The following is a 15,966-nucleotide window of genomic DNA, read 5'->3' on the forward strand; positions in this document are numbered from 1 at the left end:
ACTTCCTATGCGACTGCAGGATAGGAATGTAAAAATATGCATCCTGCAAATCGATCAACACCATCCAGTCTTCTTCCTGCAGCACCTGAAGAACCTGTGCAAGGGTGAGCATCTTGAACTTCTCCTGTTTTAGGTAAAGGTTCAAGATCCTGAGATCCAGGATTGGACGAAGCCTGCCATCCTTCTTGGGTATCAGGAAAAACCAGGAGTAGCATCCCTGACCCCTTTCCTGCTCTGGAACCAACTCTATTGCACCCTTTCTTAACAGTGTCTGCACTTACTCCCGCAGGAGTAACAAGTGTTCATCCGTGCAAAAACCTTGGCAAGGAGGGTAATTTGGAGGGAATTCCCGGAAGGGAAGAGCATACCCATTTTCTACGAGATTGAGAACCCAAAAATCTGATGTAACCGATTCCCAATCCCGTAGAAAATAGGTAAGCCGACCCCCTACAGGACCCGCATGATCCGGAATGGCGGATCTAGGGCTGCTTTTCTGTGGCTGGGAGGTTGGAAGAGGAGGAGGAGGAGGAGGCTTGACGTCCTCTAAGACGAGCTCTTTGCATACCCCTGTAAGACCTATACAGGGGATTTTGCTGCTGGTGCTGCTGTTGGCCTTGCCGGTAGGGACTAAGAGAAAAACGTCCAAAACCTCTATACCTTTTGGTAGATGAACCTCTGGTCTGCAGCCCCAAAGATTTGGCAGTAGCCCTACTGTCCTTAAATCTTTCTAAAGCTGCATCAGTTTTTTTTTCCAAAAAGCCCAACACCGTCAAAGGGCAAATCCAATAATGCAGCCCGAACGTCCGCCGAAAAGTCAGATGACTTCAGCCAGGCAGCCCTTCTAGAGGCAACAGAAGTTCCCATGATGCGAGCAACTGAATCCGCAGTATCTAGCCCACTCTGGATCACTTGGCGTGCAGCCGCCTGTGTATCAGACAACACCTCCTCAAAATCCTTCCTGTTGTCATCTGGAATTTTAGGAGCCAACAGACGCAACGAATCCATAAGGGCGTGAATGTATCTCCCCCATAAGGCAAGTGGCATTAGTAGATTTTAAAGCCATACTTGCTGAAGAAAAGGACTTCTTCGCAGTCTGATCCTGTTTTTTGTAGCTTCCTTATCCCCAGGCACTTGAGGGAATGCACCCACAGTCTTTTTTGAACAGACTGCTTGAATAACCAGACTTTCAGGCGAAGGATGCGAGGTTAAAAATTCAGGGTCCCCAGGTGCAACTCTATACCTCCTTGCAACACTTTTAGACACTGCAGGAGCTGTAAGAGGCTTGCTCCAAACCTCCAAAATAGGCTCAGTTAACGCCTCATTAAAGGAAAGCAACGGTTCAATTGCAGAACTTGGGGAATGGAGAACCTCAGTCAAGAGATTAGACTTATACTCCACTGTAGGCAGAGTTAAATTTAAACGTTCAGCAGCCTTCTTCATGAACATGTGGTATGGCTTAGCATCCTTTGAAGAAGCATCAGACACAGATGGCAGCTCCCATTCAGGAGAAACATCCAAACCACTAGCTTCTCCTAGATCCTCGAAAAAATCCTACTGAAGCTCACCTTTTTCCATTTTTTCCATCTCAGCCTCCCCCTCTCTATATCTTTGCTCCTCTATGAGGCGCTGAGCATCCCTTCTGGACCGCTCTTTCAACTTCAGAGCCGTTGGATCCGTGAACGACTCCGACGGAGCCAGTATCGACGTCGAGATCGAATCCGAAGGCCCAGGGCGCTGTTCTCGAGGTCGACTCTGAGCAGGCGACGTCGGCATCGGCGTCCAATACCTTGGAGGCGCAGAGTAATGCCAAGGCGGTGTCGGAGCCGGCATAAAAGGCATAAAGGGTGCTGGAGCATAGGAGTGGGGAACTCCTACATTAAAAGCCAGAGGACCCATAGGACCCGAAGGTGCACCAGAGGGGTACCATGCTCTGGAATAGACACCATACATAGCATTTAAAGATGCTGTAGGGTCTTGACCTGGAGCTGGGAAAGGAGGGTAAGATCCCTCAGACTGACCCTTTAGAGGTTCAGGATTTGCCTCTTCCTTCACAGGTACTGAACCTTCATTCAAAGGGACCTCTTCATCCTCTCGAGCCAGAGACGGCGCCAGAGATGGATTCGGAACCGGAGTCGGTGATTGAGCCCGCGACTCCAAAGGCGAAGCCTCACCTTCTGGATTCAAGACCTCTGCAGATGGAGACACACCATCCTTTCCATGCTTCCTCTTGGGCGACTTTGGTCTCGAGTCCAAATCCTTACCGGAGTGACGTCGAGATTCATGCCTTCGCGTCTTATGTTTCTTCTTCGACTTCGAAGCATGATCGAATGAAGACTTCGAAGGCGACGCCGTACGGGATCTTGATCTCGACCTCGCCTTTCTCAAACGAGATCTCAAAGTCTTCTTTTCTTTTCTACCTCTCAACTTCGCCATCAGAAGCTTGGTCTCCCTCTCACGAAGCGCCTTCGGGTTCATCTTTCGTCACGAAGAACAGCCGTCGACATCATGGTCCGAACTCAGGCACCAGATACAATCCTCGTGTGGGTCCGTGATTGACATCATTTTGCCGCACTCCCCACAAGGCTTGAATCCAGTCTTCTTAGTCAACATCGTTAGAGATACAAAGAAGCAGGAAAACTGAGAAAACAGTAACAAAGTTACCAACAGCCACAGAGATTCCCTGAAACCGTTAGCGTCGACGACGCGGAAAAAAGGGAACTGATGTCGTCACGCCAGCAAGGGCCTATTATGGTGTCGGTGACGTCAGCGGAGTCGCGCGGGATGCCGTGCCTCTGTGTAGTCGTCCACGTCGGCGCGAAGCTACAAAAAGAATTTCTGAATGTTGCGGACGCAAAGGGATATTCACAAGGTGAGGAATCCATTGGCAGATGTATCTATCAGAAATGGAAAGCAGGAAGTTGGTGAGGGAGAGGTATAAAAAAGAATGTACTAGAAATCATGAGAAATAGGCTGGCACACAAGAGCTTCACCCGTTACAAATTCAAATTCAAAAAGTGCTTTATTCGAGTATTACTCATAAAAGCAGACAAACATACATACAATTAAAAAGCAATTAAATTTACATGATCAATCAAACAAGCACATACGTATTTTGACAATTTAAAAACAATGACACATCATATGTACAGGTGCAAAAATCATTATCGTCGACAAATAGAGACCAGAGGGGAATGATCATAATAACAATATAATTATCCCCAGGAGATCATACATTAAAAAAGAATTCATTGCATTAAAAAATCAATATTAAGCCGATGACAGATTACATAAACAGAGAATAGACGAGTGCATAGCAGTCTCTGGTCAGTTAAGATTTACAGAGAATAAACGTTAGTTTAGCAGTCTCTGGCTATTTACTAAGCAGTTACAGAGAATAGACAAATGTCTAGCAGTCTCTGAGCGACTTGATAGCAGTATTTAACTTGCCAGCAGTCTCATCCTTAAAACCCACGCCCATCCCAGGTACTTTGCGATTGCAATATTGATCCATTCTTCGGTGGTAGATTTTACTATACGCAGTGCTACTTTTTGTACCTAAATTCCTACACATAGGAGCCAACCAGGCTTGCCTTGGGGCAGCATATACTGGGCAACAAAACAGAAAATGACCTAGGGTTTCTTTTCCTACCCCACAGGCTGGACATAGTACTGCCCCCCTGTTTTCTATTTGGCTGTTAAGTTACAGAGTGGGAGCGAACCTACCCTCATTTGAAATAACAATTTCCTGTCCAGGGGGTTCATTATGTAGTCCCAGTACTTTTCATAAATGGGGAACATTTTAGTTTCTAAGTAGCCAGTGGTCATAGTCCCACTGTTGGTGTTAAGTAAGCTACTATTAGCTACGTGTTCCCAAAATATGTCTTTTAACACAGTCTTAGAGGGAAATAAAGCCCCAGCAGGATCTGCCCATAAGGCATGAAGTCCTAGATTGAACAGTACAATCTTTAATGTTTTAAACCACCTGATTTTATTGTAATGATCAGCTTTAATGACATCAGAGAACCCCTCCGCATAATGAGAGAGTTCTGGTGTGGTCCAAAGTCTGCGCCAGAATAATATCGGGCGCAGTTTAGCCTTTTCCGTAAGCTCTCTTCTACCTAACTCGTAGCGCAGGGGTAATAGTGGGCTACTCTGTGGAGTACCCGTCAATGACCTCAAGAATTTATTTCGGATAGTTGGAGTTCATGGAGGTTTTCATACCCCCATAGCTCCGCACCATACAAGGCAGACCCAATTGCTTTTGTCTCGTATATTATCAGTGGTGGTTTAATTGGTTTAGTCATTGACTTCCTATGCTCCTTAATTATAGCCCCAGATAGCTGCTTGTGCCTTAGTGTAGCGATATTAAGGTGTTGCTGCCACTTATTGTCATTGGAGATCAAGATCCCCAAATAGGTGAAGGATTTTACAACTTCGAGAATGCGGCCACTCATGGTAATATTCGATTTAAAATTTCTATGTGGGTTAAAAGCCATGAGTTTTGTCTTGGTCGCATTCACCTCAAGTCCGTGGTCAGTACAGAACCCGTCAAATATTGCCAATGCTTTTTGTAAGCCACTGGGGGTTTTTGATAAAATTAAAGTGTCATCGGCGAACATTAAAATGGGGACCTTCTCCCCAGCGAGAGAAGGGGCATCCACAGCCTGAGATTGCATGCGGGAAACAACACCATTAATAAAGAGGGTAAACAGAGTAGGAGCCATTGAACATCCCTGCCGAACCCCGCGCTCAACAGGAAATTCGGCAGTGTTGTTCCCGTATCCTCCCCATCTTATTTTGGCATAGTTGCCCTCATGCAGTCGCGTAATTAAAATCAGCAGATCCCCAGGGACCCCTAGTGTCTCAAGCACTTCCCACAGTTTCGCCCTCGGTACTAGGTCGAAGGCAGCCCGCAAATCAACAAATGCTGCATACAGGCTGCCTCCCCCCAGCACCACGGTCTTCCACTGTATTAGTTGAAAACGGAAGACTTGATCCACAGTGCTGGTTGCCCTGCGAAATCCGGCCTGAAAGGGGGATAAGATGTTGTGTTCATCAACCCAATCCAGCAACCTGTTGACAACTACTCGGCCCACTATTTTCTGGATGGTATCTATTAAACTAATGGGGCGGTAGTTACCGGGCTGTGCCCGATCTCCTTTTTTGTATATAGGGATGATTTCAGCACCCCTCCAAGTCACTGGGATATCTGCCCCCCTGGCAATCAAATTTATCAACAAAAGAATGTATCTGCACCATCTATCAGTGTCATTCAGGAAAACATCTGCCGGCACCCCGTCAATACCAGGAGCCCGCCCACTACGAACAGTTTTTAAAGCAGCGAGTATTTCATTCTTAGTGAAGATGTCATCCCCAGTAGGTAAACCGTTCGTGCACCTTCTATCCGCTGCCTGATCTCTAGAAGCATACTGCTCGCTAAAGAACTTTACCCAAGCATCCTGGGGGACATTATTAGTGCTTGCTTCTTCTATCCTATCATGTCCCCATTTAACTATGTGCCAAAATAACCTGGAGTCCTTACGGTCGCTAGCATTTTTCAGGTTGTTCCAATGTGCCTCATCCCAATCTTTTTTCGCTCTTATTATACATTGTTTGTAATGCTTCCTGGCAGATCTAATTGCCTCTAGGTTCTTGTTCTTAATAGCATCACCCAAGGAGGTTCTTGCCAGCTTACATTTGTGATTGTACCAACGTGCAGGTCTGTGGGCATGCGTCTTTTTGTTTGCCGATTTCAGGAAATGGCCTCTAATTTCATCAAAGAGAGCTTCATGGACCTTAGTGGCATTATTTATACTAGAAAGAAGCCCAGTTTCACCCTCAAGGGCCATGATAGCCTTGTCAGTTGCCATGTTTATTTTTTCCATAACCAGCTCATCAGTTTTAACACTAGTCCACCTCAGCCTACGTAAATCGTTTGTAGGTACAATCAACGGGGGTAAGGGATCGATAGAAACACTGGGGGCAATCACATCAGACAGCCACCATTTGTGGAGGACGCAAAGAGGATTATGGTCACTCTCAAGCCTTTCCTTAAGCTCCATGTCAATAATGGATGACCATAGGGCCATACAGCATATGACATAGTCAATACGACTCTTGGATCTTCCATTATCAAAGGTCATGGCTGATACTCTGTCTGACTTGGTACGACCATTCAGAGCCCTTAGCCCATATTCAAGGCACATAGCATTCAGGCTTAAGATATCCTCGGTCCAGCGAGTTATTGGGGTTAAATCAAGTGCAGGGATTTCCCACAGATTATCTTCCTCCGCACCTAAAAAAGCCTCACCAGTATCAAGGGGTTCAAAAGTACGGTTTAGGTCTCCTGCCAGTATGATGTTATTCCCAGAAGAGTGAGTGTCTAGGTAACTGTACAGTGACGATAAGACCGTAGATTTACCAGCATTTTCCCCTCTAACATATAAGTTATAGATGTCAATGGGAGTAGAGGAGTCCCTCTCTAGTCTAATGAGCTGGATGTCTTTGTGATTTAGCTCTATATTTTTTACTAGGATCTTCAGGGACTGACGGACCCATATAGTGAGGCCTCCCATTGGTCTCCCCTTGGGACCTTTGGTGGCCGGTACATAATAATTCAGATATCCCAATGCATAAACAGGATCACAGGCCCAAGTTTCTTGGAAAATGCAGACGTCATACTTGCTGACCAATTCAAACCACTCTCCACAGTCCATTTTGGAACATAGCCCAGCTATATTCCAAGATAGTAGGTTCCCAGAGGCATGCTCCCCACACAAATCAGAACTGAGAACAGGCCTGTTCGTATTTACATCCACATTGACATTACCTTCTACTATTAGATTTGTTAATCCTACTAAAACATCTGCAGTACATAACTCGTTTGAAGAGCCAATGGCTCGATTATGCCCCCCTGTTGCACACAAGGATGAGGGTATTTGCAGCTGAGGCATACAATTAGTTATTTGTCAATCACAAGCATCTAGATTGGAAAGAGCAGAGAATCTGTTTTCTAAACCTAGTCCCCACTCAACGGAACCAAAATTATTACTAGCCCTTTTGGTTACAACGTTCCATTTTGTTCTTAAGGTGCTTGGATTGGGGCCTCTGCCTTTTCGAGGATAAAAGAAGTCAAGGGTCAGTGGTACGATAGAAGTGGAGCGTCTCTGTGGCGGAAAAATATTAGGTAGTATGTTTGGTAATGCATCAGGGTGTGAGAGATTAAGCACAACGCAATCGCCCTTGAACTTTTTTTCTCTGTTCCCAATCCACTCCACTCTTCTTGCATTTACCAGTTCCTCGGCCAGTTGCTGTTTCCCCCACGAAGATATGGCCATGTTGTTGGTTAGCCAAGATAAAGATTTATTTACAAGCGATGCTGTTGATTCAGCTTCACCAGAAGCCAGAGGGGGTACATTTGCTAAAACAAGAACTAATGGCGAGGCTTCCACCACCAGCTCAAATGACCCTTTCGAGGTATTAGGTTCAACAATAGAATGGGCGGGGGGTGCAACACCAGAGCTAATTTCCGGTAGGTTTATCAGAGGAGCCACTGGGGGGTTTGGAATAACAGTGGGTGGCAATTTATTTGCTAAAATGTCATTAACCAGAGGTTGTACATTGGACGTAATGACTTCAGGGAGTTTCCCTACTTCACCCAGCGTTTTACCAAGGAGACCTTCCAGTTTAGTCACTTCAGCGGATAGCTTATCAATTTTGCTTATCAGAGGTTTGACTATACCTTTGATTTTTATGTCCATCAGACTGCAAAATTTCTGAAGTAGAATATTAGAGAAGGTTGCATATGTTTCCCCCAAGGGATCATCCTCCTCCACACAAGAGGTTTTCCTTGGTGGTGTTGCAGTTTTGTTTTTAGCTGACCTTAACCCCGGTCGTTTTTGTATAGCTTTTCTTTTAACCCCTGTAATCCTTGGTGCTGGAATTGGAACAATGGGAGGGGTAATAAGCTCACAGATCATAGGACTCAGAGGCACTACGTCAATGTCATTGATATCTTCGGTGCTGGCCACTATGCCACTTGGTTGAATGGTGACAGTATCCTGTGAGGGAGCTTGTGCCACTCCAGAGAGGCCAGTGTTTGTCAGGTTAAAAGGATCCTCTGTTTCTATATCTACTAGTGGGGATTGTGTGGATGAATCCAAACCCAGAGAGGACCTTCTATCACTGTTTATTTTCGCCACTACCTGGACTAAATAGTTCTCCATAGTGTTAGTTGCAGGCGTTGACTTTTTACCAGGCAAACCAGGCATTTGTGCAGATGGTTAGGTAACAGAACGTAATATTGGTATATAAAGAAGCGAATTACCTGACAGACGATAAGTTTGCAGCTCAATGAACGTCTGTAGGCCTGTAGATATTTGGGCAGAGTTCCTGGCCCAACCCAACCTTGTCCGACCTCGGACGGCCTCAGACGGCCCGCCCTTTGCCCGGGCTTCGCCCCGGGCGTCCCGCTCGCGTCCCGCGAAGCTGGTCCTGCGGCGCTTATGTGCGCCTCCCCTGGCGCCCTCGCGGTGTCACTGACGCGCGCCGCCGCGTAGGCTGCCGGGATTCGTAGTCCCGGAGCGGCGGCGCGAGCAAACTGCAGGTAAGGCGACTCTCGGCGGTGGTGGCGTGGGCTGAGACTCCTGGCAAGCTGTGGAGTGTAGCGGCGTCTCTCAGGTAAGTCCTTGCGTTTCCCCGAGCTCCGCCGGTCCTGCGGCGCTTATGTGCGCCTCCCCTGGCGCCCTCGCGGTGTCACTGACGCGCGCCGCCGCGTAGGCTGCCGGGATTCGTAGTCCCGGAGCGGCGCGCGAGCAAACTGCAGGTAAGGTGACTCTCGGCGGTGGCGGCGTGGGCTGAGACTCCTGGCAAGCTGTGGAGTGTAGCGGCGTCTCTCAGGTAAGTCCTTGCGTTTCCCCGAGCTCCGCCGGTCCTGCGGCGCTTATGTGCGCCTCCCCTGGCGCCCTCGCGGTGTCACTGACGCGCGCCGCCGCGTAGGCTGCCGGGATTCGTAGTCCCGGAGCGGCGGCGCGAGCAAACTGCAGGTAAGGTGACTCTCGGCGGTGGCGGCGTGGGCTGAGACTCCTGGCAAGCTGTGGAGTGTAGCGGCGTCTCTCAGGTAAGTCCTTGCGTTTCCCCGAGCTCCGCCGGTCCTGCGGCGCTTATGTGCGCCTCCCCTGGCGCCCTCGCGGTGTCACTGACGTGCGCCGCCGCGCGCCGCCGCGTAGGCTGCCGGGATTCGTAGTCCCGGAGCGGCGGCGCGAGCAAACTGCAGGTAAGGTGACTCTCGGCGGTGGCGGCGTGGGCTGAGACTCCTGGCAAGCTGTGGAGTGTAGCGGCGTCTCTCAGGTAAGTCCTTGCGTTTCCCCCCTGGTAAGTCCTTGCGCTTCACCCGTTACACTGCACACTGAAGATTTAAACTTTGATAGTGGCCTATTATATAATATGATCTAGGGGAAAGTTACTAGTTGGCACAAATGTTTTCATATTATTTATAGTGCAATATAAATCCACACATTAAAGCACAAGGTCAATGAATACATTACCTCCTTCTCCAACCAATTGAACAATTCACAGAGAGCAGCAGCATCTTTAACCTACATTAGGAAGTAAAATCACAAAGCAAACAATTAATGAATCATTTAAAATCAACATTGTACAGGCATATTGCTCATCAGTTTTGGCAAATCAGATTAGCAAAAATGGCACAGTCCGTAGACTGATCTGGAAAATTGACAACATATCTGTTTGTTTTCCTGCAAATGGGTCTTGGAGACATAAGCTTGGATCTGACCACAGATCGTTTACTACAGAAAGGGTGGAGCAGAATTAAATCTTCACACGGACAAAGCCCAGTTCTTGAAGTGAAACAGTCAGGATCCAAATACAATAGATTTAGGGCATGATTCATTATAGGGGCCCTAGCATCCAAAGGATTCATGCAGAAGTTATAAAAACCTGGGGAAATTGCCTCTTTGACGGCGAGTACTTTTTATTCCTACTCCACTCTTGATATACAATTTAGCAAGCATAAAGGAAGGTAATAATAAATGTTATTTAACAGTTTAAGTTTAAGAGATGATTATGTGACCTTAGTGTCCTACATAGCCTGTCTATTTAATGCAACGATGAGAGAGAAATTTGGTATTCACTTGTAACTCCACACTGGTATCTTTCATGTATTCACATGCTTGAATACCTCCCCGTCGTCAGCACGGGACTCCCCAGTAACTTTAAACAGAAGAAACCAGTGTTAGAATGGCAACAGACTTCAATAACAGTGTTTGTATAGTAGCACATCCACCTCATTTCAAAAACTTGAACTTCAGTCAATGAGGGAAAGGGCTGCACTCTCAGACTCCCACTTGATGCAGTCTTAGCCCAGAGGTTTGCAACACAGGTGAGAACAGCAGTTATGACAGAACTGAACCTCTGACCGGGGAGGTAGGAGGGTCACATGTGAATATATGAAAGAGACCAACTTTGGGGACCTGGAGTCATAGGTATTTGACTCATTTCTTCTCCAGTGTTACATCTTTCATATATTCATATGTTCAAATCAGAACAGCCGGCAGTACATAACTTTTGAATAAAGTGGGAAGCAGTCTCACTTTATTGAAACAGTTTGCATAGAACTGCTTGTCTCACTGCAGATTCGGTGGACACATTCACATCTAGGCAGTAATTCTTGGTAGAGACAAGCCTGATTTTCCACATGGCTGTATGGCAAATATCCTGCAAAAACATTCCACTATAAAGTGGTACTGTCAGGGCATAGCCATGCTTCTGGTTAAGTGGGGGTGTGCCCTCACTCTGCTCTGGAGGACAGGTTTAGCCTTACAGTGCCAGAAAGTGATACAGGCAGACAGCCAACATACGAGGCCTTGCCTGGATAGTAAACAGCCTTTACGTGGATGGATGTAAGAGGTAAATAATGGATCTGGATGCTATAAGTCATTCATTTTGTCCATTTGTATCCGGATGCACCGGCAGACATGCAATAAGTGTGAGGATCCCTCCATGCCAGCAGATGTATTAGGGAAGAAGGTCTGCAGGATAACAGTCTCATTAAGGTGAAAGTCTATAGAGTTTTTAGTCATAAATATTGTTCGAAGACTCACTTTGTCTGTGGAGAAGAGGAGATACGCCTCTTTTATGTTAAATGCCTGTAAATTCCTTTCATAAGCTGCTTTGGAATCCTCTGCAAGAATGAGGATGAAGAAAAGTCTTCTGTCCTTCCAGAATTTGGACATTCTGATGAAGTACTCCCTGACTGACATACAGTACAGGGGAGCTCAAGCGAGTACAGTAAAACTTGATGGGGGGGTCGCATGGAGGTTAGGGTATGGTCCTTTTCTTTCCACCACAAACAGATTCTCTTCCACTAAGTATTGTAGGTCTTCACTGTGGATAGCACACATGCCTGCACAAAAATGTCTATAGTCTGAAGAAATATCCAGATGGGCATACTCAAAGTTATCAGGAACCATGCCATCAGGTGTAAAGACTGGCGGTCCTGGTGGAGTATCTCTCTGCTGTTTCTGGTGAGGAGCCTCAGATGGTTCTTCAAAGGGAATAGTTAGGTACACTGACAGCCTCATGAGTTCACTGTACCAAAACGGACGAGGCATTGATGGGGCAATCAGGAATGAGGGTAATGGGAGAATGGACTAAGTGGGTGCATTCTGTGATGCAATCAAAATGGCATTGGGCTCCTGTCCAAGTAGACTGAAATTTCTGGAGTAATACTGGCATTTACTGCTCTCCAGGGTGGCAAACAGGTCTATAGTTGACTGCCCCATGTTTGAAAAGTTTATTCTACTTGGTCCTAATGGAGTTCCCATTCATGAGGCTGAGTGTGTCTGCCTAGTCGGTCTGTCATCTTGGACGATGCTCCACTGTGATGTGCACTTCTGTGGAAATTACCTAGTCGCATAGCGTCTGTGCCTCTTATGACAGTCAAAGGGACCTTGTTCTGCAATGCAATACATTCAGGTTCTGTTGTCTGTTCTGATCAACACAGTTTGTTTTGCTAACCCTGAAAGCATGATTGAAAATCCAGCCTGATGGTTTTTGTGGAGTTGCTTTCAGACGTTGACCATAGGCCTCTTGTGGACAGCTCTTACACGTGGGCTTCCCAACCTTCCATTTGGTGCAGCTGCCATGATTATTCTGCTTGTGGATGGCTGCAATGGAAGACCTATTCTGAGTTTCAAAGGGAACCTCCACCACAAAAAGCTTGCCTGAGTCATCTGGAGTCTGCAAAAGGGAATCAGGTCAATGCAAGATGACATGCGATTTAAGATGGATCTGTACGTCCTGACATGCACTATCAGTTGGAGCAATAGGGCTTTGACTTGGCTTTAAGTTTAGTCAATTTTTCCTCTGAGCTGAAACCTTTTCCCAGCTGAGAATCCAGGAATGCCCCTAAGAACTTCAATCTTGGAACAGGATGGATGGAAGCTTTCTTAGCATTCAGAGCCAGTCCGAGTTCCAGAAATAGTCAGTTGCAGTTGTAGATGCACAAGCCTCTTCCTTTGATGAAGCATTGACAAGCAAGTAGCCTAGTTTGAATATACTTGGTAACCTTATCTTTGAAGGAAAGAAGTGACAGGTGTTAAGCTCTTTGTAAAAGATTTTAGCCTGTATGGAAGCACCTTGAATTGAAGATGCTGCTTCACCATAGAGCATTGCAGGTACTGTCCGAGTCTTCAAAGTATTGGGAAGTGAAAATATGCATCCTGAAGATCATGGGAGGTAAGGTACTCACTTTCCTGAAGCATCAGAAGAACTCCTTGGAAGGTTACTATCTAGAAAGATTGTTTCCTCAATAGCTTTTTCAACTTCTGAAAGTCCAGTATTGATGCCCACTGGCCCAATTTTGTCTTATCCAGAAAGAATCTAGAAAAGAATCATCCGTCTTGCTGTTTGATTGGAACCTTCTCTATGGCTGTTCATGGGTGTACAATCTCTTTCTGTAGCACCCACAAGGCAGATGATGTTTTTTGGGTAGATGGCTGTGTGGTTTCTGTAAAAAAAAGAAACTCCAGAGTGTGACCAGAATGCACAATTTGAAGCACATAGCGATTTATAGTGATTGAACGCAAGTGGGGCCAAATACAGAGATTCTTCACTTGACCAGAAGTAGCGAGGTTGAAGGGGTGGGGAGGTTGTTAAAAGTGATGCTCTATTTTCATTATCCTCACAAGTGTTTGCAGTAGAGTCAGCACTGGCCTGTTTGAAGAGTAGCCTTGAGTGCTCCAGATTGTCTTGGAGGGTAGTATAGTTTTCGTTGGCCTCTATAATGGGAGACATCTTGCCAATACGCTTGGGATCTAAAAAGCGACAAGAGGAAGAGGAAATAGGATGTCTGAACTGTAAAGCTCCTTGGAAGTGTGCCATGACAGTGTCAATCTTGCAGGGCATCATCAGCATGAATTTAAAATAAAATTTGACAATCAAAAGGTATGGGTAAAATCTTTGCCTAGACATCTGAAGAGAAGGAAATTGGCCAAAGCCACCACTGCCTGAATAGAAAAGCTGTTCCTGTGAGATAACAGAAACAGGTGTTGGAAACATCCATAGCTGCGTCTGTATTTGAGGAAGATGAATTTGCACCTTCTCTTATAATAGCCTTAGCTTCTCCTCTTCTGTCTTCTGGGATGAGATTGACGAAAGGCAAAATTCAGAGCCAAAGCTGGAGATCATATTGTCCCAGAATGGCCAGGACATTTGTTACTTTGATGGAGCTTGCAGCCATCAAACAGACACTGTGGTCCAAGATGTCCATGCGTCTGCCATCTCGGTCTAGAGGGCTTGACATTGAGGTGCCAGGATTGTTTGATCTAAATTGTGAGGTTGTCAAAATGACCAAATGAGCTTTGGGATGCACTGCCAAGCATGCCAGTGCAGACTCTGGCATTCTGAGTTTCTACTCCAGGTGAGGCACAACTACCTTAAGTGTGGCTGGCATATTAATCCACTTGAGACCTTCCAACCAGAAGTGATTCATAATAGGGATAGACTTAGTAATTATGCAATGTTCTTAAAATTATCTACTGTTACACAGAGGTCATGGCGAGATCAAGATTTTTCACTGCTTTTTCCAAGAAAGCAAGAAAACGAGCAATGTCATTTGGAGGTGAACCAGACCAGTGATTTATCGCGATCTCTAGGGAGAATGTAGTCCTTACATTACTCATTATGAGGATTACCATCATCCTATTATTTCTCAAGAAGTTGACTTTCTCGTTCCCCATATGACATATGGTCAGCGTGTTGTCTTCCCCCATGTCCCTTGAAGTCGGTGGGACAAGTGGCCAGAGAGAGGAAGATATCTTCTGTTGAGGAGGCGGAAGTACGGGCGTTGGCATCAGAAGACGAGGTGTCGTGGAAATTGTGGAAGAAACCTTTGAGATTTGTCAAGCATCTCTAAGAAAATATTCATGAATGTCAGGGGAACCTGCATCATCGGTGAATCCCTGTAGGAAGTCTATTACAAAGGTTTGAGGTTGATATACTACTTGCACTGATTTCCCTCCTCCTTAGGCTCCTCTTCATAATTCAGGCACATAGAATTGAGTGGACCTGCAGGCTGTGTCTGAAGCTTGCTTCTGGATGTTCAACCCCCTGTTCTGAATCCAGTATCTGCACAGAAGGGTGAGCAGAAATTTTCACCGGTGACAGAAGGAAAGTTAAAGTCTGTATGTAACTTTAATTCTTTTCTACAAAGTTTTCGGTGGGGTCACCATTGTCAACAAGTTGGCAACTGTTATCAACGGTGGCTGCACTGTTACCGTTGGCATGTTTGTCCACAGTGCTGTCACCATTGGCTGGTCCTGTCATCAACAGTGCTTCTTGCTGGTCAATAACAGTGAAGTACCTATCGAAAGGATGCTAATCGTCGCCTTTCTCATCCTTAGTGGATCTGCGTTCGTCGACAACTTGGGTGGTCAAGTCTGACTGGATATCAGAATAGTGTGATTTTTGTACAATGTTTAGTGCAGGATGTTCCCCTCCATTTTTATTACTTTACCTGAGGAAGCTTCATCTGATGATTGGAGTAGTTGGCTATGGACACCACTGATGTAAATTCTAGCTAAGGAAGGACCACATTTTTACTTTTATGCACTGCTCTTGTTGAGGTGGTTGCTGGGCAATGTTCACTGAATCTATGGCAGAGGAGGAGGCATCCGCTTTGGAAGGGAGAATTCTCTTCCCTTTGAGTAAATAAAGAGCCAACATCCGCTATCTATTTATAAGAGTCTTTGAGGGATAGAGTAGGAAGCTGGCTTTGTATATACTATACCAAAGTAAGGTAACGTGTGCACAGTCCAGTGGGCTTTGTGGTGTCAAATCTACAGTAGTAGTAACTTAGTAATGTAAAAGATAAGACACTTAGTGCAAATAGGACGAAATGCAATGCAATCCTATAGGAGGAAAACACTTATGTACATTTAAAGGTAAGTACTTGACTTACACATCCAGTCTTCGGTGGTTTAGACCAGCACTGGGCATGGGTCAGATCAAGGTAGGTACTGCACCACCAACGGCACTAGGGCAGGCAGGTGCTGAGGTCATTGGGTCCAATGTTAGTCAATGGAGACAGGGGGATCCCACGAGAGGTGCTATTTGCAGGTAAGCACCCATGGTTTCAAGGAGTAGGCCCCATGGATTTAGACAAGCATGGGGGCGCAAGGTAGCATCAAAGCTACACCATACGTGGCACAGGGGCAGCCGAGAGTAGGGTGTAGACACAGCGTTGGGCATCCAATGCAATTCTATGGAGATTCTTCTTTTTGGGAACAGGCTGCAGGCGTCAAACCGGAATGTGCAGGCAGAAAAACAGCGACAGAACAGGCAAGTTAGGATGTTGGGGGTCAAAGGAGCACTGTTGGTAAAGCTCTCCATAGCCCAGGTGCAAGAGTGCCTTGAGACGTCAGATTTCTTCTTAGTGGGTAGGTCGCG

General features: G+C 46.1%; 1 protein-coding gene across 1 annotated transcript in view; it reads right to left on the reverse strand.

Annotated features, from left to right (window-relative positions):
- XPNPEP1 (X-prolyl aminopeptidase 1) overlaps positions 1-15,966 on the reverse strand; it is a 534,678-nt gene that overhangs the window by 177,990 nt on the left and 340,722 nt on the right. The window contains exon 12 of the mRNA XM_086922757.1: positions 9,546-9,596. Coding sequence (XP_086778883.1) covers positions 9,546-9,596 — 51 coding nt within the window. The remainder of the gene's footprint in view (positions 1-9,545; positions 9,597-15,966) is intronic.

The sequence above is a fragment of the Lissotriton vulgaris genome, chromosome 5 (genome assembly GCF_964263255.1).
Source record: "Lissotriton vulgaris chromosome 5, aLisVul1.2, whole genome shotgun sequence".
In the NCBI taxonomy this organism is placed as follows: Eukaryota; Metazoa; Chordata; class Amphibia; order Caudata; family Salamandridae; genus Lissotriton; species Lissotriton vulgaris.